Consider the following 27,786-nt stretch of genomic DNA (forward strand, 5'->3'; position numbering starts at 1 on the left):
AAGTGATGAAATAAAACTTCAAACTTTATAAACCACTTAAAAATAAACTGTGATGAAATATGAAATAAGAAAATGAAATCTTCTTTCTAAATTCTGTGAAATTATAAAATACGAATATGTGAGTAAGTCTTAAATGAGAGAGCAGAATCCAAACATATTAAGCTATTGTCATCTTTAATAGATCGTGCTCATTTTAGAATGGAGAAGATTAACCAAACTTGCTTCATTTTTATTTATTCCACAATGTCATGTTCGGATAAAATTTGTAAAGTGAAATAAAATTAAAGCCAGGGTGCATGCATAATCCAAGGGTTAAAAAATTATTTCCCTATATGAATATAAAATTCGGTTTTCTACAAAGAATCGTTGCTCAATTTCTGATTAATTTATATTAAAAATGTATATTAATAATATTTCAAAGTTAAAGTCTTGTTTGAATCCAGTTAACTATTCTCATCTTCTATTAATTTTCAGTTTTCCTTGCCTCTTTTCTCTCATGAAGATGCTAAATGAATTATTTAAAATATATATTTTCTTAAATCTCGACTACTTATTTATGATTTTTATTATTGTAGTATAATATATAATTTTTTTAAATAAGAGATTTTGTTATGAAAAACAAGGCTTAATTCCCAATATAGTTTTTTAATTTCTTTCGAAAATTTTCTTAGTTTTTGGTTTTTTCAATTTAGTCTTTTAGTTTCTTAAAAACATTAAATTTGGTTATCTCCATTAATTTGGAGTAAACACGTTTTGATTGTGCTGAGGTGGAAGAATGTAATGGAAATGTAGCACAATGTTTAAATGTTGAGCAGAAAATGGAGGACGATGTTGTGTTTAGGAATGAGAAATGTTAAAGTTGTCCTAATCTCTGAGTTTTGGTTTGTTTGCCCTGATTTTAACGTTGGTAGTCTTTAAAAAATTAAAGGACAAAAATGAAAAAAACCAATAATTAAGAATCATTTTAAAAATTCAAATGAAAGTAGACCACCATGTTAAGAATTAAGCCAAACAAACATGAACATACATATAATTCACCAACTCAGTTAGTTATTATTTAAACTAATATTAAAATTAAAGTAATAATATCAAATTAAGAAAACAAATATTTTTCAAAAAAATAAAATAAATGGATAGTTTTTTTGTACTTAAAATAAATTATTCCAAAAGCTATATTATGTAAATGATTTTTTTAGTTAATTCAAAATATTAAAAAAACATTTTTTTTTAAAGTAGATAGAAATGATTTCACATCTTTTTCATCTTAATTTTGATAATATAATTTAGAAAAATAAAAGTAGTTATCCATTGCTTATGACGATGCTAGCCCTGTAGTAAGAACATAAACTAAAAAGTTTGGGTTTTGAAAAGGGTTTTTACATTTTTCAGAGTTGTCTGAAAGAGGAAGAGCAGAGAGAGTGTGAGGCGATGGAGGGTGCATCGTATGCGCGCATGCCGAGGGTGAAAATCCGCGAGCTGAAGGATGATTATGCCAAGTTCGAGCTCCGGGATACGGATGCGAGTATCGCGAACGCGCTGCGGCGCGTGATGATCGCGGAGGTGCCGACGATCGCGATTGATCTGGTGGAGATAGAGGTGAATTCGTCGGTACTGAACGACGAGTTCATAGCGCACAGACTCGGACTCATTCCGCTCACGAGTGAGCGAGCCATGTCCATGCGCTTCTCACGTGACTGCGACGCGTGTGACGGCGACGGCCAGTGTGAATTCTGCTCCGTGGAGTTTCACCTTAGGGTTAAGTGTATGACTGACCAAACCCTCGATGTCTCCAGCAAAGACCTTTACAGTTCCGACCCCTCCGTCGTTCCCGTCGATTTCTCTGACCCTGCTTCCTCCGATTCTTCCGAGAGCAGGTGCGTGCTTTTCTTCATTTTATTTTTGGTTTTAAACCCTTGATTTTTAAATAGGTCTTTGTTGATTTCAACTAGGTATTTGGTTTTTTCAAAGTGGCGTTCTTCGTTTTCAACTGGGTATTTGAATTTTTGAAATGTTCTCAATTGATTTCAAATGGGTATTTGGGGTTTTCAAATGGGTGTTCTTCGTTTTCAGCTGGATATTTGGTTTTGCTGTATGGGTTTTCTATTTCTCATGTGTTTATTTCTGAATTGGCATTCTTCGTTTTCAACTGGGTATTTAGTTTTTTCATATGGATATTCTTCGTTTTGAATTGCGTGGATTCAGGGGGGTTATCATTGTGAAGCTGAGGCGAGGACAAGAGCTGAGGCTGAGAGCGATAGCTAGGAAGGGGATTGGCAAAGATCATGCCAAGTGGTCACCTGCTGCAACTGTCACTTTCATGTATGAACCAGAGATTCATATAAATGAGGACTTGATGGAGACACTGACTCTTGAGGAGAAAAGAGAATGGGTTGATAGCAGCCCTACACGTGTGTTTGAAATTGATCCAGTAACACAACAGGTTTGGGTTCTTCTCATTTGTTCTCTTATGAATTTGGTTATGCTCTTTCTACCATTGTTATCGTATCATATTCTGTGCAGAACTACAAAATTACCTCGCATGTCTTATGTGTTTGGTGCTTAAATGCTAGTTTGTTTGATCACTTTAGTGTATTGTTTTTTTGAATTTATCATAACATATGCATGCCGATTATTTCTGATCAAATTCGCAAGTTTATGCAAATCCTTTAACCTGAACATTATGTGCTTTCTCTTCAACCATTTGGGTTAAAGTGGTGAATAAAGTGCAATTAGAGGTAGTTCGTTTGTTTTCTTTGTGTGTTCAACGATAGACACTAGTAATTTGATGCTTTTGAATGCATGATGCTGCTTGTGTATAAAATAAATAATTCGCAAGTTTGTTTTTTAGCTAACATGGATAGGCTTATAGACTGGCATCCAGAAAGCACGTTCAGTACTTAAGACGCAATATGTTTTCCAGAGCATAAGCACTAGAGAACTAATGTTTTTGTGAACTTCATGTTCATCCAATATACATGAACTTACAAATCTTATAGAGAACTAATGTTTTTGTGAACTTCCTGTTTTGTGAACTTTTTTACCCTTAAACACTGTTGTTTTAATAGGTTGGGGGTTGGGTAAGGACCAACACAAATGAGTGGTGCTTCCTTGATTTTTGTTGTTATTTACTACTATGAGTTTGCTTTACACCCTGGACTTTTTATTGTTAATTATGAATATGTATTGAATTTGCACCCTTCGCACTACTTGATCAGAATGTTTAATAAACTCAATCTTGAGTTCCCTCCCATGCTTATCATCTCTTGAGATCCACTTTGTGACCTCCTCGGTGTTCTGTGACTTGATCCACCCATCTCAGATGGTCTTCCAGGACACTGACCTTTCACTCCTTTCTCTGTTCTTCTGAATGCCTAATACAGTTCATATCCTCTGTTCTGTTCTCCATTCTCGCCTGCATGATAGTAGACAACCATGGCAATATCTCAAGCAACAAGACAAAAAAGTGGTGCTTCCGTGACTTTTATTGTTATTTCTACCAGTGTTTTAAGTAGTGCTCTATAGCAGTGGAGCAGCCTCTTTCTGCTACAAGAGCTTCTGTCAGAGAACAGTTTAGTGTAGTAGGTGCTATGTGTTGATTACAAAAATCACTAAAACAGAGCATTAGCATTTTCTTGGAGGGCTTAATTTTTAGATTTTAATTTTCAAATTTAAATCCATAGATGTAATAATAGTGAAAATCATAAAGACGACTTGGATTTAGGAGATGATTGATAGTTCCTATTTAGAAAACTTGTATTTGACTTTCGTGGTATTGCATATATGTTTTTCTAAGGCAACCATGGCTATTGCTACTGTTTTTAGAGCCAGCTGCTACATGCCACAATTTGTGATTTAAAACATTGTTTACTATGTTTTGCGTTACAGGTGTGGCTTTTTATTGCTAAACATGTATATATAATGAATATTGAGTAAGTGATTGACTTTTCAATTTTTCCTCATTATCCTGCTTTCTGCTATTGCTACATGCTAGTCTTTTATGGTTTGGCCATTATCTGAGATTGATAACTATAATCTCAAGTGCCAAGAAAAAGAAAAACAAAACATTGCTAGAATGAATGTGAAGGACTTATACCGATTCAGTTTTAAGCTATCAATTTCATAGAGAATCTTGAGCCGCAAAGCAATTTAGTATCAAGATTTGCTATCCAGCTCATGAGGGGTGGATGTATGGTATTCTGGAGCATTATCTACTGAAGAGTTCTTAAGTGTATGATCTATCTGGCTAATTCTGTCAACCACTATGCTATACATATTTTTGTCTATTTTGAAATGTTGATATGCGGTGCTTAAACTTAATAGTTAATAACCCTTTTTTAGGTTCAATTTGTTTTGTTGTAATGAATATTTCCTTCATATAATTTGTATTATCGAATTAGAAGATTGCATTTTTCCATCTTTGAAAATCAAGTGTGATGTTTTTGCATTTATTAGGTAATGGTGGTTGACGCTGAGGCATACTCATATGATGATGAGGTGCTCAAGAAAGCAGAAGCCATGGGGAAGCCTGGGCTTGTGGAAATCATTGCAAGACAAGATAGCTTCATATTCACAGTTGAATCTACTGGAGCAATTAAAACTTCTCAATTAGTACTAAATGCCATAGAAATTCTCAAGCAGAAGCTGGATGCTGTGCGGCTATCTGAAGATACAGTGGAGGCTGATGATCAGTTTGGTGAGCTAGGTGCACATATGCGAGGAGGATAACTGAGTTGATTGTATTAGAAGGATATCAAATTTGTTTCACTGAACTTGTTTCTTTCTTCTTTTACTTAACTGAATAGCTGCAGCAAGTGTTAACTTGGTGAGTCGAAGATGCTAATTACTATTTTCCCCCTTGAAGAACAACATAGATAGTTGTTATGTTTCACTCTTATCATTAGGTAGATTCATGCACACAAAAGTTCTATCCTCTTCCCATGCTTGCTTCCTTTATTTTGTTTATAATGGTGGAAAGGAAAAACTCGAATCTGCATGGCTTAAGCAGCTCCAAGTCCTTTAAAAGCTTTTGTCCTTTTGTTGTTTGGATCCTGTAAGCTTACCATATACTCGATATTATGGAATTCCTCTTCAATTGAATGTCACTTTTCCCTTCATTCCTTTTATGCTCGGTGCCTTGGAAATCGGAGAAGTTTCATTTTTACATGCTAGAAACCGGTCTCTGAACTCACCCTTGGTTGATTTTTAGTACCTTTTAAATATATTAGAAGTAATTTGAATACATAAAAAAATAACGTAATTTGGACACAATAAAAAGACTTGGTGGAGACAACCTTCCTGTGAGAAGGGTTGAAGCAATGAGTTGTGCAGTTGTGAATTCAATATTCATGGAAAGAAGAAAGACAAACAGGAGTGCAAGTGAAACAAGAAAGAAATCCGTTATTAATGTCTTGAAAATTGTAAAAGATTTTGGGGAATGCATTCTTTTTTAAAATTTAAACAATTTAAAATATATCTAATGATAACATTTAAAAGAATTTTCAAGAATTTAAGGAATTTCACGTTTTTAAAAGAATTAATCTTGAGTGTTATTCATCTTTACGTTTTATTTTAATGTTAAATGCATATTTTAATTGCTATTCAAATTTGTAAATTTACGTGAATCAAAATGCTTTTTTTTTTTGGAACTAGTACCGATATTAGGCCGTTTCTTCCTACCTTCCATAATTTCATCTTACACTCACATAAACTCAAATGCCAATTATACCCTAGTTTTTAAGGTTTTCATTTTGAGTCGTGGAATCTATAATCCAGAGATGTTCCGGAAAGCACAATATGTTCGGGCAATCCCAAATACAAAATTTGTATTTTAGACTACCTTCCAAATATAATCTTTGTATTCTAAAATACAAATTTTGCTATATGTTTTGCAATAAAAACAGCTGGTATAAAAACAGTTGGTTCATTCCAAGCTGCAGAAGACCTCTGCCAACATAATTAAAGAAAGAAAGATATATCAAGATTTTGCAATGAGCATTAAATAGAATGAACAGCTGGTTCTGGCTAAAACAGCAGGGAGGCTACTACAAAAGGACTCTTTAATATGATATACATTTTGCTAAAATTTGTGCGAACCTGCTGGATGATTTACGGATATAGACAAAATGATGACTAGCAGAAGGTGAATAACTTACCATCTTCTGTTGGTATATATCAAACAACTTACTACTTGTATGCTAATGGACCAGATCTAGACACTGCAAACCTAGGAAGAGGACTGGGACCAGTGCTTCCAGAAGTTGAACCTTCAACAGATTTTACCCTACTACGGCTGGCGCTGTAATCCAAAGGCCCAGAACTACGATAGTTCCTTTGCTTGTTCTCCATGTTTCTTAAACTGCCAATATCAGCATCATAGAGGTGTTCCTGACTATGTGACGATGATGATCCTTTGAAGTATCCAGAATCATGGCCATAATACTGTGGTGAGTCCCCACGAGGATGCCTTAAGACAGGAGAAGCATGTGCTAGCAATACAGCAGGTGAATGACGGGGTGACGCGTTCAGTATTGCCAACGGAGTGGATTGAGTATCTGCGTAGTATTGCCCATATACTGAACGGAGAATGGCATATGGAACGTGGCTTTCCAGCGAGCTTCTTGGAAGGTAAGGTGAAATCTCACAAAGCTGGTCTAAGAAGATAAGCTGTGCTACAAGATGAGACCTGTGCAATACCAAAATACAAAACATCTAAGATAACCGCAAAGTACAAAATCAAAGAATACTGTTTCCCAGAGCAGAGAACTGATGCCAAACCGCAGATGAAATTGTGCTTTAGTATATTGCAACATTACCTACCTAATATAAATACACAGTCATTTGTGTTTCAAAAAAATCGCAACACCACACACATTTACCTGTGTGTTTCGCTCCAAGAATCCAGTATGATATCTGCAGAGAGTTTCACAAATAACTGCAATGTGGACTTAATACTAGCTTCGGCTGACATATGACTTGATAATTCAGGATCCATTCCCTCGCTGGCATGTCCATTTCTTAAAGACTGCCGATGCTGATGTTCCCGTTCCAATCTAACAAACTCACTTCCGGCAATCACTGCAGAAATGCACCTGCACGATATCATATGATTAGGGTTAGACAGATACCAAAATTAGTATATTCTAACGGCAATGAGTAGTTTGACTTCTAAAATGTTGCCAAGTAATGGAGTCAAAATACTATGCCAATAATTTCCAGTTACAACCCTATGGAATTATTGTATGGAAGTTAATCTACTGGCATTGGACTTATGTTATAATCGTGCCAACACAAAACACTGAAGTATTAAACACCATACCGACCTTGCCAAGCAATGGATATTGTTACTAAAACCCTCTGTGTCAACATTAAATGCTGTGCTGGACCAAATATTGGACATCATGAATGTGGCAAATAAGTACGGTAACAAGCCCCATGATCCATCACTTGCACCTCCTACTTCCTCCAAAATAGATCTTACCCAAACTGAATCGTGATCATTAACAACACCTACAGTATTTGCCACTGTTCTCATTCTTCTGATTTCTTCCTTTTCTGGTACTCCATCAGGTAGATGCTTAACCACCCCAGCTAGCAATGAATGAATCAAGGGGGCACCTTCTTCAAGTATAGCACCAGAAGCTTCAGCTAGTAGCCGATCAAAAGCCAGCGCAAGGCCAGCCTGAACACAAAATCCAATCACAGTTTCCAGATCAACTATTTGCTTCACAGAGGCTTCTCTTTCAATTCTATCACCAGCGTGAAGACTTGAAGCAACTGCTTCTAGCACATCTCGGTTTGAGCGTAGTGAAGTGTCAATGCAATTTAAAAGAGCAGCTGTGTGTTCTTTTAGCATTCTGTCTAGCCTGTCAACTCCATATCCACCAAAAATACGTACAAAAGCCTGTAATTCCCTGAGGTCGGTTACTGATTCTGCAAAATATCCACCGACAGGCCTTGTACTCCTGAAGCATTTATGAATTGGAACAAACAAAATCCCAGCACCTGAAACATCCTTTATTATGTTTTCGATATACCAGTTGCATACTGTTTCTGTGGCTGATCCCGTATGTTGGTCTGTTGACTTCTCAAACAAGTGCAGAGAAGAAACTGGTCCTGAAAAGGCTTCTGAAAGCAAAACTTCCCGGATACCCTGAGTAATGTCCATGCTGATGTGTTGTTCTGCAAGATGAACAATGCTAATATGTCTCTTAATCAGTGATTCCAAAACAGTAGGCCGTTGAAGATCATTATCAGTTTTCAGAACACCAAGCAATCTTCTTCTGAAGTTGCCAAGAATGCATTCTCTCATGTACTGCACAAACAGATTGATGGGTTAAAATAAGGACAGAATGAACAACGTATGGTTAAGAAACAGTAAAATTCGGTGGAGTGGAAGCGGATGCATATAAGACTTGGGTTTCATGCATCATTGTTACTTGAACAAGTGACTAATGATGCAACTGGACCCTCTAAATGGAGGGGTGCACTTCAAGAGTAAAGTGCAGCATTGATAACCATTGATGAGTAATGAATAACTTACAATTTTATAAATGTTAACACTGGGGTAAGAGATCATGGATATCTACAAATCTAATCCTTTAACTTTCTTATTGCTGAATATACTCACTTTGACCCTTAAAGCAGGCATCTAAGTTGGAACGGTTTCAACCCGTGAACCTGGTTGGCCTAACTCAAATAAGAGCTCAGAGTTTAGTTCATATTGAATAATAGAGATACAGATACCTTCAAATTTAACCTTTTACACATAAGAGCTTCTCCATGAGGATCTAACACAATCTATGCCTACCCAAATTCTACCCCATATTAGATCTAACTCCAACCAATGTTCAATCATTATCATTGTAGTGTGATGCCTACGGACAATTATTTATTTGATAATACTACTACAATCTAGATATATGACTTGGATAGCAGATTTCTAGGGCTCTTGGCTTAAACTTCTATTAACAAGAGTTCCAACAGAACTTTAGTAAGCAGATTTAGCTATCATTTTAACAATACTTTTACATCTAAAACTCTCTGTAGGGTTCTAGACCTAAAGTTGCATTATCCACGGTTCTTGACCTCACTATTCCCCTACTGTTCTTCCTTGATGGCAACCACTGTAGGACAAAATTTCAAAGCTCGATCCCTAGGTGTAAGAGAGGCAGATAAAAGATATTCCTGAACATCATTTACCAAAATCAATATATCAACAAGGAACAACTCACGAAAATTGCACTAGAGTTATGAGATTTCACAAAGAAGAATTTTTAAGTAAATCTAATGAAAATGAGATAAGATTAAATTCAGATACTTAAGCAGGGCTTTTCCATAATTTTATTTTTCAAAAAAGAAATACCTCTTTCTTATGCTTACTTTAAAACATCTTTTACAACCATTATGCATGCTTTCTTATAAACCTCCATTATTCAGAAACCTTGCCATTAAGCAATAAAACTAGCTAGGAAAGCAACTCTTAATAGTTGTATGTTTCCATATCTAATACAATATCCAAAAAAATAATGCGCATTTCCATTTTCCATTAACAAAAGACTCACTTATTCCTATTTCTCTCCATTCTATTACACAAATATCTTTATCATATTTTTACTGTTTTACAGTCCTTTTCCTGGATTTGCATATCAATAATGACATATTTTACTGCTAGTTAATTTACACTTGACCATGCTATACACAGTTTCTTCAAAAGAGCTGAAAGTCGATACCCATTCAAGCATAGATTTATTGGCCAAATTTTGTTGAAATATGGCACTATTGACTCTTCACAATAGATAAATAAATTTCATGAAGAAAAAAGAGGAGGAAAAGAAAAAACCATCCCTAACCTCTCTCAGCACAAAGACATGGTTTAAAACACATATAGGCTCCATATCGTTTAAAACTGAGCACAAATTGGTCAGCCTCTGCATTGCAGCTTCTAACCTGTCATTAAAAACAGTAGACAAATTAAAAGAATATACTTATGTAGTTATTAATACATATTTAGGACAGGATTATTATGACATACATTTTGATAGAACCATTATTTTCAGGAAAACTCTCATGGCCAGGTAAAGGAAAACCAGCTGTTCCTTTCGGAGATTTATATGATGGAATGGAAACTCTTGCCGTCTGATTCAGATATGAAGCTGCTTGTTCTGGAAGAAGCTGATGAAATCCAAAGGTTAGTTCTTAGAAATAGAGGTAACTCGTTAGCTAAAAGTATTTACCTGATTCTCTAAGGCACCAAATCCTCCTTCAGAGTCAAGAATATTTATTAATCCTTCCAATCCTCCCATGATAGATTCAATCAGAGATTCAACATAAAGAACAGCATCCCTTCCAATTTTTGTAACCTGCTTGCAGCAAAATTAAGACACCACATTTGTTCAACATTTCCATTTCTAGCTATCATCACATATAACACCTAATGATCAATCAGGAAGTAGGAAACGGAAGTTCATATGACTATTAAGTCAATATGAGATTTCATTTTTCAAAGGTAATGACATTATTTATACTTTTTGACTAATGATGATATAAGAAAAATACAGATTTCCAGTGAAATCACAATCCACAATGACTATGTAGCTTCGAACAGAACATTAGAATTCCTTATTCAGAAATTGTATGAAGCCTTATATATGTGAATCGTCCACTTTTAACAGATCCATAAGCAACATTAACTCTTTACTTCCGTAATAATAAGTTTTTTCATTCAAAAAAAGTATTAATGAAAATAAAAGATTGCATTCAGTAAATATTTGGAATATTTGAAGATGAATTATTCAACTAACAAAAAGAAAGCAACAAAATACCACATTAAAAGAAGAAAAATGTAACTCCGAGCCTCCATCAAAATGTGTTAGTAACGGCTCACTAATTTTTGGTCATTACTTGACGGTTCAAGTAAAACTGCTGGCAAGGAATTGTTTTTACCTCTTCTGGAACAATCGGAGATGCACACTCGGGAAAACTACTAGCAATCCCAAGCCATGCACAGCAGTGTTGAGGACGCCCTTCTGGACCAAACATGGTGTTTCTAAAAACCTATTATAGGAATACAGTTTGGATTAAAATGGAAAATAAAATCACAACTTAAATCCATACAACGTCTTAGCATACTAACTAGGAATCATTCTATAGAAATTGAAAAAATCAATAAGGTTTGCGTGGAATAAGGGCACTCACAGCTGTCAGGTGTTGGTGGTAGAAATACAACCTCCTAAGACTACCATGCTTTGAAAGTACGGATTCCAATTCATCTACACATCTGCATAAAATAGAACCACAATGCCATAATTATCTCTTCAAGTTTTTTTAATATATTATATATAAAGAAATTGTCATGGAGACATCACAACCCACAATTTTGCACAGCTGCCATGGCAAATCACAATACTTATTGATGTTGTGCTTGCAACACAGCCAACACTCATGATTGTAAAATCATACAATCTTACACAAAAGGTGATGATTTTGACTCTACCATTGTAAATCTCATTTTCTCTCTTTTTTATGTTATTTATAAATGGGGCGGGGAAGGGGGAGAAAGAGGATTTTAAAGATTCAGGCTAATCATTTGATTAATGAATAACTCAAATAAGTATCAGAATGATGTAGTAAGTTGTGGATTCAAACCTGGACCAATTGTAAGCAGCATTCCCTTCTGACAATAATCCTTCTTTGCCAGTGGAAACTGTAGCTTTCTCCAAATGCCTAATGTTTATAGATGAACGTGAAGATGTGACTATCAATAAAATTGATAGCCAATCCTTTCGAAAATCCTGAAAATAGTACTAGTAAGTGTTAAGTGTATGCTCTAAAACATTAGGTTGTGCGTAACTAGAAAATAAAGAAGAAATGACAAAAAAAAAAAAAAAAACTAGAAATTAAGGTTCTATCACTAAAAGGGCTATACAAACTTTACATGCATTGGCACTCTAGCATGAATTTCAACTATTCTTCTCTACGATACCAATGAATTAAGCAAATGATATGCACAAAATATACAGAATGGAATAATTCTACAAAAGTGCCAAGTGGCAACTTGGTTATGATTATTGCTTGGAAATTGGTTACTCTACCAAATGGAACAAAACCAATATTATGCAAATGGGTATATACTAAAATACAAGGCTGATAGTTCTATTGTAAGGTACAAGGCAAGCTTAGCAGCTAAGATGTTGACACTGATTACAAGTTAAAAAGGACATTGAATTGATTGAAACAATCACCATGAGCATCGTTTGAAGATTTACTAGAGTTATCATAGGTTTAGGCTTCACACAAAGTCAAGTAGACCACATCTTTTTGTTAAATATATTGAGTCAGGGGGAGTAATGTTACAACAATGTTCCTGGTGCATGTGGATGATATTACAATGAGAAGTGATGATGAAGAGGAGCAACAACTATTAGGCCAACATCTAGCTAAGGAATTTGAAACTAAAACCTTGAGAAAATTAAAGAATTTTTAGGGGATTGAAGTGGCCTATTTTAAAGAGGATATTTTCATATCCCAACATAAATACATTACTGATTTGCTGAAAGAAATGTAAGATAGCATACAAGCCTGGAAGTACACCACTTAAGACTGAAAATATGATAAAAAGAGCTTAAGAAATTGATTATCTCTCGGCTAATCTTTGTTATTTATTTATAGAAGAAAATTACATCAAGAACACCAAAAGGTACAAGAAAAAGGCTATATCTATGTAATTAATGCTGATAAATAAACAGCTCATAGGTACAGCATAATTAGCAGTTTTCCAACACAACTACTAACTACCTATACTTAATACGTATTCTAACAAGACCAATTGATCCAAATCTGAAGTTGGGAAATGTAGAAGATACAGCAATTGACAAGGAAATGTACCAAAAATTAGTTGGCAAACTCTTATTTGATTCACACTAGACCTAATGTTGCATTTGTTGTGAGTCTAGTCAACTAGTTCATGCACCAACCAGAAGTGATTCACTTGCAGACTGAGCTAAGGACTGTGCAATACTTGAAAGAAACCCTAGTTAAGGAAATTTTGTTCCAATGGAATGGGAACCTAGGACTTGAAGTATATACAAATTTTGGCAGGGTCAATTATGGATAAGAGGTCAACTACGGAATATTGGACTTTCCTTGGTATGAATCTTGTAACTTGGAAGAGCAAAAAACAGTGTGATAGCTAGATCTAGTGCTGAAGCAGAGTTTAGAGCAACAGCACAAAGGATCTATGAGCTGCTATAGTTGAAAACCATCTTGACAGACTTGGAAATAAAGCATGATGAACCAATGAGACTTTCTGATAACTATTAGCATAGCCTATAACCCAATGCAACATGATAGAACCATATACATTGAAGTTGGCAGGCATTTTATCAAAGAAAAAGTAGACAGTGGTTTGATCTTCACTCCATATATCTCCTCACAAGACAAACCTTCCAGATTTTCTAACCAGGGGGCTGAATAGCAACAACTTTGAATGGATTGTTTCCAAGCTAGGAATGGAAAAATACCTAATTCACCGGCATGAGGGAAAGTTTCACCGACCGCATTTACTATTTCTTTATTTAGCATACTACAAGTAAGTAAATGTGGGAAATATCCCTGAATCACAGAGATTGGGCTATATCCCTGAATCATAGGGATCTGATTAAATAAGTCCTGTCATTGGATTTCCTAAATTAGCTTTCCAGCCTTCTATATATGACTGATGTATTCTTTGCATAAATGTATGAAATCAATTTATTCTACCCTAGTTTCTGAGAATTAATAACTAAATGCAAGAATATTTACATCAATAACTGTAAAGCACTGTAATCCAAAAAGCATATACATCGCACAACTAAGATATTGGAAAATGGCCAGTACAGATGTCCCACATACCGACAGATCACAAGTGATAGCAGATATATTTTCACCCTGTGGTTTGGGCAAGTTTTCAAGGTGGTGAACAATCTGCTGAAAAAGTCCTTTCAGGCTAGCATCAATATCAAGAGCCACCATTCCGGGGGTGCCGAGTAAAAACCGGATCCTTCCAGCACAAGATGAAAGATATGATAATGAGTAACCTCGAATTGCTGCACTCAAAATGAAACAACATTTAACAACCAAAATATCCATTAAAAAATAAGTTAAAGAGAAAAGAAATGCTAGTGAAACATCAACTAGTTAACAGGCCAATGAATGCATCTACTGGCATAGGAATACAGGAATGCCTTATTAATAGACTTCATAATAAATTTAGGGTATAAAAGAAAATTAGCAATTAATATACCTCAAAATAGGGCTATATTTTTTAGTTAGGACAAAATGATACACGTACTTGTTTCTTTTATAAAGAATCAGAGATAGTACATATTCCCTAATGCAGGATAAGTTAGTACACATAAAGCTAATCTAACCTGCAATGTATTTGCGTACCAAACAACATAAATGATCCATTCCATCTAACAGAAATCCAATTGTTGGGTCATTTGGATCCTGAAAACAAGATCATGAAATTTCAAGTCAACAACCTTATCAATAGATTCAAACTGTATGGTAATGGAAACTAGAGATAAGATCCCCTTTAATAAACTCACAAATTAAGGCATTTTTCAAACTATTTACCAACACGTCTATGACAAATAGATCACATTTTTCACATGATGAAGTCCCTATATCAAATTTGACTCTTTCCCCTTACTCTCCTTTTCAATCCACACAAGGACGGATAGTCAAAAAGCAGGGACAATTGTCTATGCAACTATGTACAGAAGTAGATTATGTAAAGTTTGATGTTCATTGGAGATTTACCAATAGGTAAGTCTGGGTGGTAATATGGTAACATGCAAGAGTGAGAAGAAAATATGATTGTAAGGACTAGTACAAAGGTAGAATATTGTGCAATGGCTCAGGATTTCAGAACTTTTATAGGTAAAAATTATACTTGATGACAGGACAAAAGATAGTGATAGAATAGCATTTCATCAAGGAAAAATTACATACTATTCTCATATTCTCATAGTTACTACATGAGTCACTTTGGCTTTAGTTGGAAAATGTACTGACCGAAAGACTTCCTATATGGAACTTCCAAGATCTTACATGTAAGTTGGAAATAATTCTTAGAAAGTGTTTTAAGTCTAACTTCACCTCACAAAATCAGCTTATAAGGTAAGGTTTCTACTCACTTATGTACTATAATTTGATCACATTCTTAGTCAAATAAGATCTCCAATACACTCACTCATGTCAAGAATTGGACATCTCTAATGTGGGACAAGATATTTGTAGATAGTTTGGTAGTGACCCGATAATGGGTGTCCCGATATACCCAACAAAATTTGTTAGGATAAACTCCAGCACCATCTTAGGAAGTGAAATTGCAGTGGAACTTAACCTCACAAAATTAACTTGTAAGATGAGATTTACACCCACTTACGTACTATAATTTGGTCACATCTTTAATCAATGCAAATCTCCAATACACCCTCTCATGTCGAGAATTAGACATCTCTAGCATCAAACAAGATATTTCTAGATAGTTTGGTAGTGGCCCCATAGTGAGTGACATAATATGACTACAAGCCTTTTCAGGATAAACTCTAGTACCATCTTAGGAAGTGAACTTTAAGCCCAACTTAACTGTACAAATCAGCTTCTAAAATGAGATTCACATCCACTTATGTACTGGAATTTGGTCATATCTTTAATCTCCCAAACTAATAAATATCCATTCCCCTACTTGAGAGAATGGACTACTATAATTCTATATTTTCCTTATTCTTATAGATTTAATTTCCTTAGTTAATGAAATTAGGTTAATATTTTGATCCCATATTTTCTATAATATGTCTATTTTGTAGTCTAAAATTACTAGTAACAGCATTTATTCTTAAGGTTGTATATATTGTTCCCTAACATTGCAAAATCATCAAAAAATTCATATTTCACTTTACGTCACAATTCAAGTTTTCAAGTGTTGGGTCAATTTGTTTGTAATACGGTATTAGTCTTGATTTTGGTTCATCCACATCTGTTCAAAACAAAAAATTCACCTAGATTTCCATCATCTGATTTTGACAAGAGGGGTGAATCAATATTTAAGGTCTCACAACAGCAACAATTATGGCAAAAATAGTCTTGATAAAGCTAGGGCAACACACCACATGTGTTGGGAACAAAAAAGCCCAAAAAGCCAAAAAGCCCCAAATTGGAAAAGGCCACAAGGCCAAAATACCGACAAAAGCCCTATGGGCCAAGGCCAGTCCATGGGCCTTCTTTTCAACATGTAAAAAATATTAATTTGTTTAAAGTATATTTTTGGACCTTCAACCCAGACTGATCCATCACAACCTTTTGCCTAGATCGACCCATCTCAACCTTCGGCTCGGACCCGCTTGTCTCGACCTTCAGCTCAGAAAGGCCAATCCTAATCCTTATTCTAGGCTAGCACGTCTCAACCTTCAACCTGGGTCGTCCCATCATGACCTTGGCCTGGCCCGACTTGTCTTGATCTTCAGCCTCGACAAGGCAATCTTAAGGTTCAGCCTCGACTGGCCAATTTCAACCTTTCCCCAAGTCGACCTGTCTCGACCTTCAGCCATCTCGACCTTCAGTCTGACCCACCTTTCTTGACTTTTCACTCGGACTGCTCAACGTCTCGACCTTCGCCCCAAACCCAATCGGTCTAGACCTTTGATCCTGACCAACCAATTTTGATCTTCGATACGTGCCAACACACCTCAACCTTCGGCTTGGACCGCCAATCTCAATCTTCGGCATGGGCCGATCCACCTCAACCTTTAGCCTGGCCTAGCCCATCTCGACCTTCAAACCTAGGTGACCCATTTTGACCTTTGGTCCAGGCCGCGTCTCGACCTCCTACCTTTCTCAGCCCGTCTCAAACTTCGAGCTATAACTTTTCCCCGGGCTGAGTTGATTCAACCTTCAGTTCGAGTCGACTCGGCTCAAATTTTGGTTTGGGTGGACTTGGGTCAAGCTTTAAGCCGAGACGACTCACCTCAACCTTTAACCTAGGCTGAAGGTATTGTTTTAAAGAGTTAATTGAAGTCCTGTAGTGGGATCAAACCCACTTTGGGCCTTCACCCTAACCCACTTTATAAGGTTTTGGGGGTGGGGCTTCTTTTGGTCCCCCTTATTCAAGGGTGGGTTAGGGCTGGCCCACGTGCCATGGGTTAAATTGACACCTCTCCCTTATGCTAGCTTTTGAGATTAAGTTAGACTTGATTCCAATTCTAATAATTTTAGACGCCTCGTGTTTTGTAATTTGCATAGAAAAGAGCATTAGTTTGATTAAAAGGAAGGCAATAAAAGAATAAGAAATAAAAGCTTACTATGTCCACTGGTACCACTCGAGTAGTTTTAGATCTTGATGATGCAACTCCTACATGTTGGAAATACCATATCACTTCACATTGAGCTAAAGCCAAGGCAGAAAACACCATCTGCATCAAATATAAAATCATCTCAAACAGATTGGTTTAAGAAGGTTAAGATACATGAAATACTAAATCAAAATTACCTAGCTATTTACAAAGCTAAAGACAAGTACAGTAATATGATTAAATTCCCTGGACATGAATTTAATTTAAATTTAAGATACCAGTCCACCAAATACAAGTCTAGAAATGTATATAAAAAAGCCGGTTAGCCTAACACTAACTTTCAAGTGTCTACATATGCATGCCAACCAGCTAGAAACTACACATAAAAATTACTTGTAGACCATATTAGAAAATATTATCCACTGGGTTGATAAGTAATTAAGTTGTTCCATAATAACCACTCCTTTTAACTGGTTGAGTAACTATAAATATTTTTCTATAGCTACTTTTAGTAATTTTTCTAACGATTTATACTCTTAATGATATGAATCCATAAAATAGATGTAATAATATGCACTTGCTTAAAATCGACTCAAGAAAAATTACAAGCAAAACAATACCAAAAGCTTAAGCAACAAGTGTCAAAGACACCAGATTTTTTCATGCTTCAAAATGCCAAAAGAAAGACACCTGAATGTTGGGGGCCAACAGACTGGGCTGATCAGTAAAAAACAGCACCATTCTCCCAATCTCTTGTTTCAATAAAATTCTCCTTTCACGATGAATAGCATCACAAGAGAATATTGCTTGCTCATGCACTTCACTGGAAAAGTCAAACAGTTTTACAATTTGCACTGTCAGTTGTAATAGTGAGGATGCATCAACCTTAGAAAATGACAGGAAAACACCCAGAAAAGAATAACAAATATCCATATAAAAAAGTAGAGGCAAGAGTGATTTCACATAACAAATAACAACACAGAAAGTTTTCCATAAAAAATAGACAAATATTTTATTCTTTATATGTCTCCTTGAATTTAGAAGACCATCATTTAGTTCGGTCCTTTTAAGTGAACCACTTCTTGCCAAATTTCAAAAATAAAAGCACATCCAAATCTATAGAGGCTACAAAAACCATTGAATCCCGTAAAATGAAACACCCAAGTGCGAAATCTTAAACTTCCCTAATCCTAACAACAAAATAAGCAATCCAAGAACCGAAAAATGGAAATTTTCATCAAATTCTTACGCGAAGCAATTATCAAAATGGCAAAGAATTTAGTGATACCACAAAATATGCTCCCTTCTATTATATTAAATTTCAAGTGCATCAAATAATCAAGGCATGTCCAATAACTGGACAATAATCAGGAACTACCAAGCCTTTAGAATGCATAACTGTTTTCAGACTTATTCTAAAACAACTTAGAATTCAGTCACCAAACACTGAAAAAAGTAACCTGGAATAATCATGGAGTCATGGACAACTCACAAAATTTGACTACCTTGATATCTCATTCCCTCTGACACAATAAATTTAAACAGGAATTTTGTGTGTACCTTATCATTTTTTCAACCTGTTTTGCAACATTATACTCCAAATCTGCCTCCTTTTGCTTTGTGCGCCCAGATTTTGCCATCTTCTTAGACTCCAATATTCGAGGAAGAACGTACAACTGGTAATCCTCATGCAGAAGTATGTACTGCGTATTCATTTACATATATTGTCAACTACTGTAGCTAAGGGCACTATTCCAAAGTGAATGAGAATAAATTACCTCATCTCTGAATAATGTGAGGACTAAATTCTCCTTCAATACAACCTGAAATACCAAAGCCAAACAGAACTAAGGAAGCAAACTTAAAATAACTGAAACCCACACTACTTCAGTATAAAACCTTATTGTAATTGTGACAACATTTGGATGATTATGAGTAAGTGAAGACCCTTTGCATGGCTTACCAAGAAGTTAACTTAACACCAAATAACAGTAAATCGATATTATCTAATAAAAGCACAGATGAAATACTCTATACCATTCTTATCAAATATCCTTCCACAATTGCCTGACCGCAGAAGAGAACACAATGTTTTTCAAGTGTCTTTTAAGGAAGGCTGTTCCAAGAGTTGCATAACCTCAGCCTTTACCAACCAAGCTATCTAAGGACTGGGAATTAGCAGTAACCCCAGGATCTTCAAATACAATAAATGTTGTATGTGCAATGCAATTGCAAGTCAAGAGGAAAAGGTTACCAGACTGTGAGAATGCCTGGAACTTGCTCACTACCTTGCAATCTGCTTTTCCTGATTTTCACCTTGAGGCCAAGGTGAAAGTTTTGGCTTGCAGTATTGTTAGAAGACCTAAAATTAAGCAGGTCTATTTTAAGTAGAGAAGTAATGGACCAGAAGAAAACTAAGGCCAATAGTAAACAAAAGTTAGTTGGAATTAATTAGGAGGGTTTGTTATAGTTAATTGAGAGATTTCCTAAATGTCCCGAGAGGGCAAGAGAATTAAGTCATTTGAGGCTGAGAATTGCTAGACAGTTAGGAGAGACCAGAGTCTCTCTAAAGGATAGACATTCTTATTACCCCTTCAGACTACTCTTACTTTGAGTACAGAACTGAGACTTTGTTCTTCATTCAATATTCCTAACTACCTCCACATTATATTATTCAGACTTCAGTATCAATACTACATGGATAAAGAGATCATAACGGCAACAGAAATAGGACCACAGATGGTTCAGATGGGTCCATTTTGCAAATCATCATCTGCTTAATATTAACGTACATGGTTGGGCACATCTAACATTGCAATAAGGCTTTCTTGTTTACAAGGTCATCCGTTCAAATCTCAATAATTATATAAACATGGAGGTGTTTTGCCCCAGTAAAAGCAAACAATTCAGTACACCGCATGTTGCAAAATCAAATAGAAACTCTGCAATGTAGGTAAAGCATGAAGTATACCAAAGCAATATCAATGCTAGTCACACGACGCAGTTCATCAGGGCAGACTAGATACCCAAATAGAACCCATTCTCGATATGCAGTTACATTTGCTAGATCTTGTGCTCTCTGCAGAGTTGAATGAAAAGAGAGCATTAGTGTAATTAAATTTATCAATTTAGAAGTCGATATCAATATGGTTCACCAACAAAAATTTACATTACCAGAGGATGAGCAGAATTTGTGAGTATGTCTGGATACCGAGGATGATATGGACTTAAAAATCCCTCATTTCTAAGTTTCCTTGTATCTGTTGATAGAAATATAATAGGACCCACAGCTTCCAACACCTGGAAAAAAGATATCAAAATTTTATAATTTGGACCCAAGTCAACCTCACAAAATGCAGCTCCTAAAAAATGTACAAAGGCCGGAGAAAATAAATTAAACTTAATCATGCAAAGACAGAATCACAGAAAATAATTAGTTAGAAGACCAGAAAACATAATCGTCTTGTTTACCATATGCACTTGACAATTATGTGTATAATATTGATTTTAGGAAAGGATGAAATTAACCTCTCCAATACGAGGGCTCACAAAATTTAGGTCTTCCTGTAAGCCTTTCAGGGGTGGATCATAAGAGTCAATGAACTGAACCAAACTGTAAAGTAGAGAAAGAAACATATTACAACTAAAATAATGACCATTTATTTGCTATAAAAAAAATGGGTGAAATGGGAAAGGAAAAAATAAATTAAAGAACTTCATATCAAAACTGGTATAACATTCATTTCATTATTCTTTATCAAGTCCACCCCCAAGGGATTACTTTTGCCAATTTAACCCCTCAATTATTATCAGTTCATGATTTATTTCTTGTATAATGGACTGAGTATAGATAGGAATTGTATTTTCAACTGGGCCTCAAAATGCCAAATGCAGGCTGATGGATGCAAAATTGCTTCAGAGGAATTGGTTTGATTTCCCTTTCTCCTTCATTGAATATAAATTCTATTTTATTTATCACTGATTGTCCTTTCAACCTTATATCCCTTTGAGTAAGTTGACCACGTCTTTAAATTGCTCAATAACATTAATGTAATTCTTTTCTCATTCAGGAACATAGTATGGGTCAGATGATTGGAGAAGAAGACGTGTCTCAAGGTCTCTGCAATTTTGAAATGCAGCCATTTGTATCTAGAGATGTTGTTTTGTCTCAAAAGCACGTTCATGAGCAGTTGGGTTATCCAAATCTGTTGAAATTGAAACTTCCGGTTCCAAGTCTTAAGAAATCAAAGTGTTAGGCTATGAGTCATGTCAATTAAGAAAACATGTTTAGGTCTTTTTTCTCAAGCAAACTAAAGTAACATGAAACTAAGTTTTTACTACCATTCATTCAAATCTTTGATTCCAAACCATGTAACATCTTTTGGTTTTAGATATTTTCTTACAACTTTTATGAATTTTCTAAATGTATTTGGGTATACTTAATGAAAGATCAACCTGAACTTTTATCTATTTTCCTGTCCTTTGTCAAACAAATCAAGAATCAGTTTGGAAAAGTAATTAAAATTTTTAGGAGTGATAATGCCATAGAGTACTTCTCTTCTAAACTTTATTTGTTCTAGTCCTCACATGACATTTTATATCAATCAAAATTTTCTCCTACACGACGGCAATATGAAATAACAGAAAGAAAAAACAGACATTTGGTGCTACACGCACCCTTGGTTACTTACGTTGTATGACAAGATCTCAGTCTAAGCAATGGCCAAATTGATTACCATGGGCTTAATTCTGGTTTAACACAAACCAAAGGGCCTCCACCAACATGACTCCTTTTAAAGAACTCCATGGGTGTGATCCTCCTTTACTTTTGAAGGTAACCACTATCCATCTAGAGGGGAAGTGTGAATTGGTTGCAAATACAAAGAGATTTTATTGAAGGAATTGAAGACAAATAAATCTGTGAAAGGAACAAGATCAGAATCAGGTACAAACTAATAAACACAGGCTTGATGTGGTTTATCAAGTAGGAGATTGGGTTTTCTTGAAATTACAGCCGACTTAGATCCTTAGCTGGAAGGCCTAACAAAAAGCTCAGTCCAAGACTTTACAGACCCTACCAAATTGTGGAACACATTGGCCAAGTTGCGTACAAGTTGTAGCTCCCGAACATATTTGTACTCTCATCCTTTCATGTATCTTTACTTAAGCCAGCAGTACAACCAGCAACATCTTCACAAAAGCTGCCTCCCACGCTTTCTAAAGACTATATTTTTTAAGTGACTCCAGAACAATTGGTGGACACTCAGAGTAGTTCTCAAGGGGAGTTAGAATTCCCCCAAAGTAGAAAGAGTGAGAAAGTTGGGAATTGGCTGCTTATAATTACATAAATCTACAAATAGGGTACCAAATAAACTAAGGGTGTCTAAGGAATTTAAAACCGGACAAGGCAAATATACCCAGTTTATAAGTCAAGTATTACCCATACCTATGTCTGGTCAATCCTAGTATTATCCGTCACCATTGGGATGGGTTCAAACAATATCCACGAGTACAGGTTTATTTGTCATCCCTAACCACAAGCCAACTGTACATAATTGCATATAGCAAATGGCTATAAACATTTTTTAGGCATCTCTATTAATGAAAGAAAAGTGGATAAATTTTCTTAAAAGTTCAATTATAGAATATGATAGGTCCATATGTGCAAGTAAACATCCATCCCTATCTACTATTATTTACAAGAAATATACAATAATTCAAGAAAACTTTTAAAAATTTCCTACCGATGATAAAAGTCACAATCTCGCTCATTTCTTGACATTGCATGTAGAAGGTTATAGGTTTGTAGCAACATTTTCCTTGGCATCTGCTATGAGAGAATTGGTTTAGATAATTACTCTCATATATAGTTGACCAAAAAAACCAGTTCAATAACATAAAAGCTTCTCATAAGTAAAAAAATCAAGAAATTTGAGGGCAAAATAACTTGCCTTCTCAGAGAAAAGGTTAACCCGCACAAAGGAACAGAAAAGATCCATAAATGCATGTAGTATAAGAGAATTCTGATGGGGCTGCAAAACACTGTGAAGTTATTAGAGATATACACAAATTACTAACTTATTATATATTAGTTGATTTCTAACATTACAACATATATTAAAACCATTTGAAGGAAGCAATGATTTTAAATGAATAAGCTAAAAAGGGGCAAAGATAAACTCATGATGCCTCATTTCCTATTCATTTCATAGACGTTGAAAGACTTTTCGAGAAATTTGATGAGACGCCATTCTTTTATCCTACCAACTGATAAGCACACAAGCCCTAGGGATAACTCAACCTCAAAATATAGTTAAGGAAGGGGTGATGAAACACTTAATACTTCACCAATCATCTAAAACTACTTGACGTGAGACCTAGACATTCAAAAATACCTCACGCCTCACCTACTCACTCTACAACACTTCACTCAATGACATTTACTGGTGTCAAAATGGGTTCAAACCTATGAGCCAACATAGCTCACCACAGATTCGAGTCATGTTGGGTTGAAAAGAATTTTTTTTTAAAAGTGGGTCAAAATCAATGGCTAACTTAACTAATGCGTTAAACAAGTTTGAGTTGGTTTAGAGGTGGGTTGATTCGTAACTCATTCCTAGATGAATTTTGAATCCCCTTGCTCAACTCAAACTGAGATAAATAGGTCAGGTGAGTCAACCCATGACAAATCATCTTGATTGTAGATAGGTAAGTTGAGCCAACCCACATTAATTGAACTATAATAAATATATAAATAAGTTGGAGAACAAAACATGCTTAAGTAAATCAACACAGCTAAGCCACTAACCCGTGGTATCGTTGCAATCTCTTTGGCCTACCATAAAGTGAGCCAAATTGAGTTGACCCATATTTAGCTAAACTCATAGTGAGTCAATTCTGTGAACTGAGTTGACTCACTTTGGCATACTTAACTCAACTTCTTTGTTGGTCAAAACCTTCCATGGGTAGTCCTTAAAAGTTTGAAAAAGGGAGAGCGAAACACTTAAATACTCCACCTAACTTTCCATACTACTCAATGTAGAACTTAGACAACCCCACAACATCCAAATCCCTATCATTAGCCCTAGTATTCATCGATGACGAAAGCTTTTGCACTCAAAACTCACATAGAGAGAGGGATAGGCAGATATCATATAATGTTATTTGTAAAAGCCACTTTTGAGATCCTTGCAACAATATTCAGACTCACCAACAAGGTAATTACTGTACTGCTTAGGTCCAATATAAGTCGCAAAGCTTGTTCACGAAACACCATCAAATCAAGAAGTAGCTGCACACACAAAAGAATCATTACTTTATCAGTTCAGGTAACATGAATTGAAAATCTCAAAGATATGGCGTAAACAACCAAGACTAGATGACATAAAAAGCACCATTCAAAAGAATTGTTGAATAAAATCATAAATCACGACGATAGTGAAACGAATAACATCTCATTAAGGCCAGTGATAGCAGGAGAATGCAGAAGCAGCTCCATATTTATATAACTTACATTTTTCCGATGATGTGCATACAAAGGCTAAATGCAAGAGCACATAAAAGATAGAATGATCAAATAAAACAATAAATGCAAAGCACAAAATAAAGACGAAATTGACCTTTTTCTAAACAACTTCTATGTTCTCTTCATCAATGTCAATGTAAATTGTCTTGATGCATAGTGCACCAATGTTGCAAATCCTTGTTTGTGTTAATGAAACCAGAACAGTTAGAATATTAAGACACTAAGTTAAAATTAAATATTTTTTTTATTCCCGTAATAATAGTGTTTTCTGGTTTTAGTGCATATAAACGTTGTTAGAGTCTGTGTCCCCAAAAACAATTCGGGACTGAAAGTAAAACATTATATATTTGCAAAATAAAACTATAATTACAGGGACTAAAAATAAAAAACTGAGATATTTGCAAGGACAAAACTATTACTCTAAACTCCATGAGAAGTAAGGGGTATCAACACCCTATTTTTCTCACTTTCTTTTCCTTATTAATATGCTAGATAAAACTTGGATGCAATAACTTGTGTATTGTTGTGCTAGGCTATTCTCCAATCATAAAGGGGTTTCATCTTGACTAACCGCACAAGTCTAGTATTGTAGTATTATAAGATAAAATTAATCTTAAGTATCTTTTACCATAATCTACATGTCAAATAGAGTGGACCTCAAACTAAAGTTAGGTCTCACTTAATTCAAACACGTTCTTTTCCAATCAATTTGCATTTAACTGAATGGTCCAACTACATGAATCTAAGACATTATTTGTGTCATCATTCACCTAATCTCCCAAATCCAATAGTTAGTGACTTGTGACGTGTGATTTTATATTGTCTTTGCAAATGCCCCACTTTTTCTTGAAGCTTACAGCTGTGATGTTCAAAGTGTTAGAACATGTTGACAAGGAAAGAAGAGAAAGAAGTAAAGATAGGTTTAGAGGTAGAGATAGCATTATGACCATTAGGCCCATTAGTGTTTCTGTAACAAAGACCGACAATAGAGACTAAAACCAACACTTTTAAAACTATAGGGACAAAAACCCATAAAAGTTGTATAAAGGGAAACACATGCTAATAAACAAAAGTATCACAATATTACCTGCACCCACGGTTCCAGGCTCTGTAAATGAAGCTCCGCGTTATCTTGCAATGAGTCCCAAGCAGTCTTATCTATCTGCATCCATTTTCTTCCCAAATGATGAAATTAGCAGAGGCCATCATCAACATTCAAAATATAAAGAATATCAGACATCACTTCTTACACGTTCAAGTTGCAATTTGCTGAAGTGTTCCGGGAATTTCTTAGAGAGCAGGACACAGATTCTAGGATGGTTGGGGAACACACCAGCTTTCCAAAATCCTTCTGAAAATACATGGTTGAGTGGATCTGGATAATCCAAAAGTTGATTTAACCTATACATCTTAGCCATTAAACCTTCGGCAACCTCAGTGAGTTGGACAACCCACTGCATGTTGATACCCTTGTGTGATTGGGATGGAGTTGTGCCCTGAGACTGCCCATCATGATATGTATTCCTAGAGCTACTCGACGACAACGGAGAAGTCATTTCCCTTCCAAGGTAATCCGTCCATCTCGATGGCCCATCCCAGTCCCTTGATCTTCCAGCAGTAGGTGATAATGAAGAATCCTGGTTTGATAACTTTTGCCTCGACTTTGCCATGAACAAATAAGCAGTCTGCATATCAAGTTTTCCACAAATCAAGCTCGTGTATAAATTAACCACCACCAACTAATCTCTCGAGCTTCCCTAACTTTACTATCACAATTCCATTATATTTCAATTTTCGTATTCAAGTAAAACCACTCCAAGTTCAACTTGATTACCACAAAAATAACCTCTAACAAATATTCTCAACTCCAAACCTAAAATCTTCAAAAACAATAACACAGGTATTCAGCTCCCTAACATATATTAAAAAAAACAAAAAAAAAAACGAAAGAATGAGCTAACAATCAACAACACAGTCAATTTCCGCGCGCACACGAGTCCTTGGTCAAGATAAGTAACGAATTGTAAGCGTGAATTTGCAGTTTAAGCGAGCTATTAAAAGAGAGCTAAAACCTAATTCCACTTTTAGCGGTGATGAGCTAAGTGACAGTAACAAAAAAATAAAAAAGCAAATGTAGCACCAAATCTGACATTGAGTAAAACTGCACAACGAAAAACAGAAGAAGCACTTCTTTGCACTGAACGAAATTCAAAGCAAGACAAAGAAAGAAGCTCACAGTCGAAGCAGAGAGAGAAGAAAGAGAAAAGCGTTGAAGAAGGAGATAGTGTCAGATCTGAGAGTGTGTGGTTCGTTCAAATTGGAATAGAATTGAATATGAATTATGAAATGCGAGATGAGAGTGGTGTGGTGGCAATGCAATGCAAGTGCGGGAGCTGGCTGCACTTTCAGCGTGGATATATTAGTGTTACCTTCCTTTCCTTCCTTATTTTCTAATTATAAATAATTGAAGTTTTAGTTTTATTTAAATACCAAAAGCAAGATCCGCCGTTTTTCTTTTCTTTTTCAGATTAGTTCTTATTCCTATTTCTTCGCTTTCACTTCTTCACGACGTGCTTCGACGTATGCTCCGCGTCCTTACTCTCTCCGTATATTCTTCAAAATACATACCTGCATATGTGTCACAGCAAACCTATATAAAGAAAATAAAAATAGAGAGTTAATTTTATTATAAATTAAAACTAGTTTATCTCAAATCACAATAAAATGTTCAAAAATTATATGAGAGAATTTATGAAATTCAATAAAAATTAAGTTTTAGTTTTACCAAAAAGAAACTTCTGAAAATTCTTATCCATCACTGAATAGAGCGAATTCAAACACTAACTCGAGAAGTTAATGGAATTTCCTGTATTTGATTGCTTTCCTTTTTTAGAGGTTACAATGCAAATTGATTAGATATTTTTATTT

General features: G+C 35.4%; 2 protein-coding genes across 2 annotated transcripts; one reads left to right on the forward strand and one right to left on the reverse strand.

The window, feature by feature from the left end:
• The first annotated feature begins 1,272 nt into the window (after nucleotides 1–1,272).
• Nucleotides 1,273–5,114, forward strand: LOC114179231 (DNA-directed RNA polymerases II, IV and V subunit 3-like). The gene is made up of 3 exons (XM_028065494.1): nucleotides 1,273–1,874; nucleotides 2,203–2,440; nucleotides 4,453–5,114. Exons 1-3 carry the CDS (start codon nucleotides 1,429–1,431, stop codon nucleotides 4,723–4,725), a joined length of 957 nt encoding a protein of 318 aa, XP_027921295.1. The 5' UTR covers nucleotides 1,273–1,428; the 3' UTR covers nucleotides 4,726–5,114.
• Nucleotides 5,115–6,183: 1,069 nt separating this feature from the next.
• On the reverse strand, nucleotides 6,184–27,292 carry LOC114177234 (protein NAP1). Its single transcript, XM_028062504.1, has 24 exons — nucleotides 27,095–27,292; nucleotides 26,109–26,543; nucleotides 25,946–26,020; nucleotides 24,544–24,624; nucleotides 23,285–23,365; nucleotides 23,078–23,160; nucleotides 20,862–20,946; nucleotides 20,508–20,633; nucleotides 20,305–20,412; nucleotides 19,112–19,156; nucleotides 18,894–19,036; nucleotides 18,024–18,156; nucleotides 17,343–17,453; nucleotides 14,406–14,484; nucleotides 13,888–14,081; nucleotides 11,644–11,789; nucleotides 11,194–11,275; nucleotides 10,942–11,052; nucleotides 10,233–10,358; nucleotides 10,031–10,170; nucleotides 9,849–9,945; nucleotides 7,320–8,311; nucleotides 6,876–7,088; nucleotides 6,184–6,682 (listed from the first exon to the last, which is right to left on the reverse strand). Exons 2-24 carry the CDS (start codon nucleotides 26,526–26,528, stop codon nucleotides 6,184–6,186), a joined length of 4,170 nt encoding a protein of 1,389 aa, XP_027918305.1. The 5' UTR covers nucleotides 26,529–26,543; nucleotides 27,095–27,292.
• Between the last annotated feature and the right edge of the window lie 494 nt (nucleotides 27,293–27,786).

The sequence above is a fragment of the Vigna unguiculata genome, chromosome 3 (genome assembly GCF_004118075.2).
Source record: "Vigna unguiculata cultivar IT97K-499-35 chromosome 3, ASM411807v1, whole genome shotgun sequence".
In the NCBI taxonomy this organism is placed as follows: domain Eukaryota; kingdom Viridiplantae; phylum Streptophyta; class Magnoliopsida; order Fabales; family Fabaceae; genus Vigna; species Vigna unguiculata.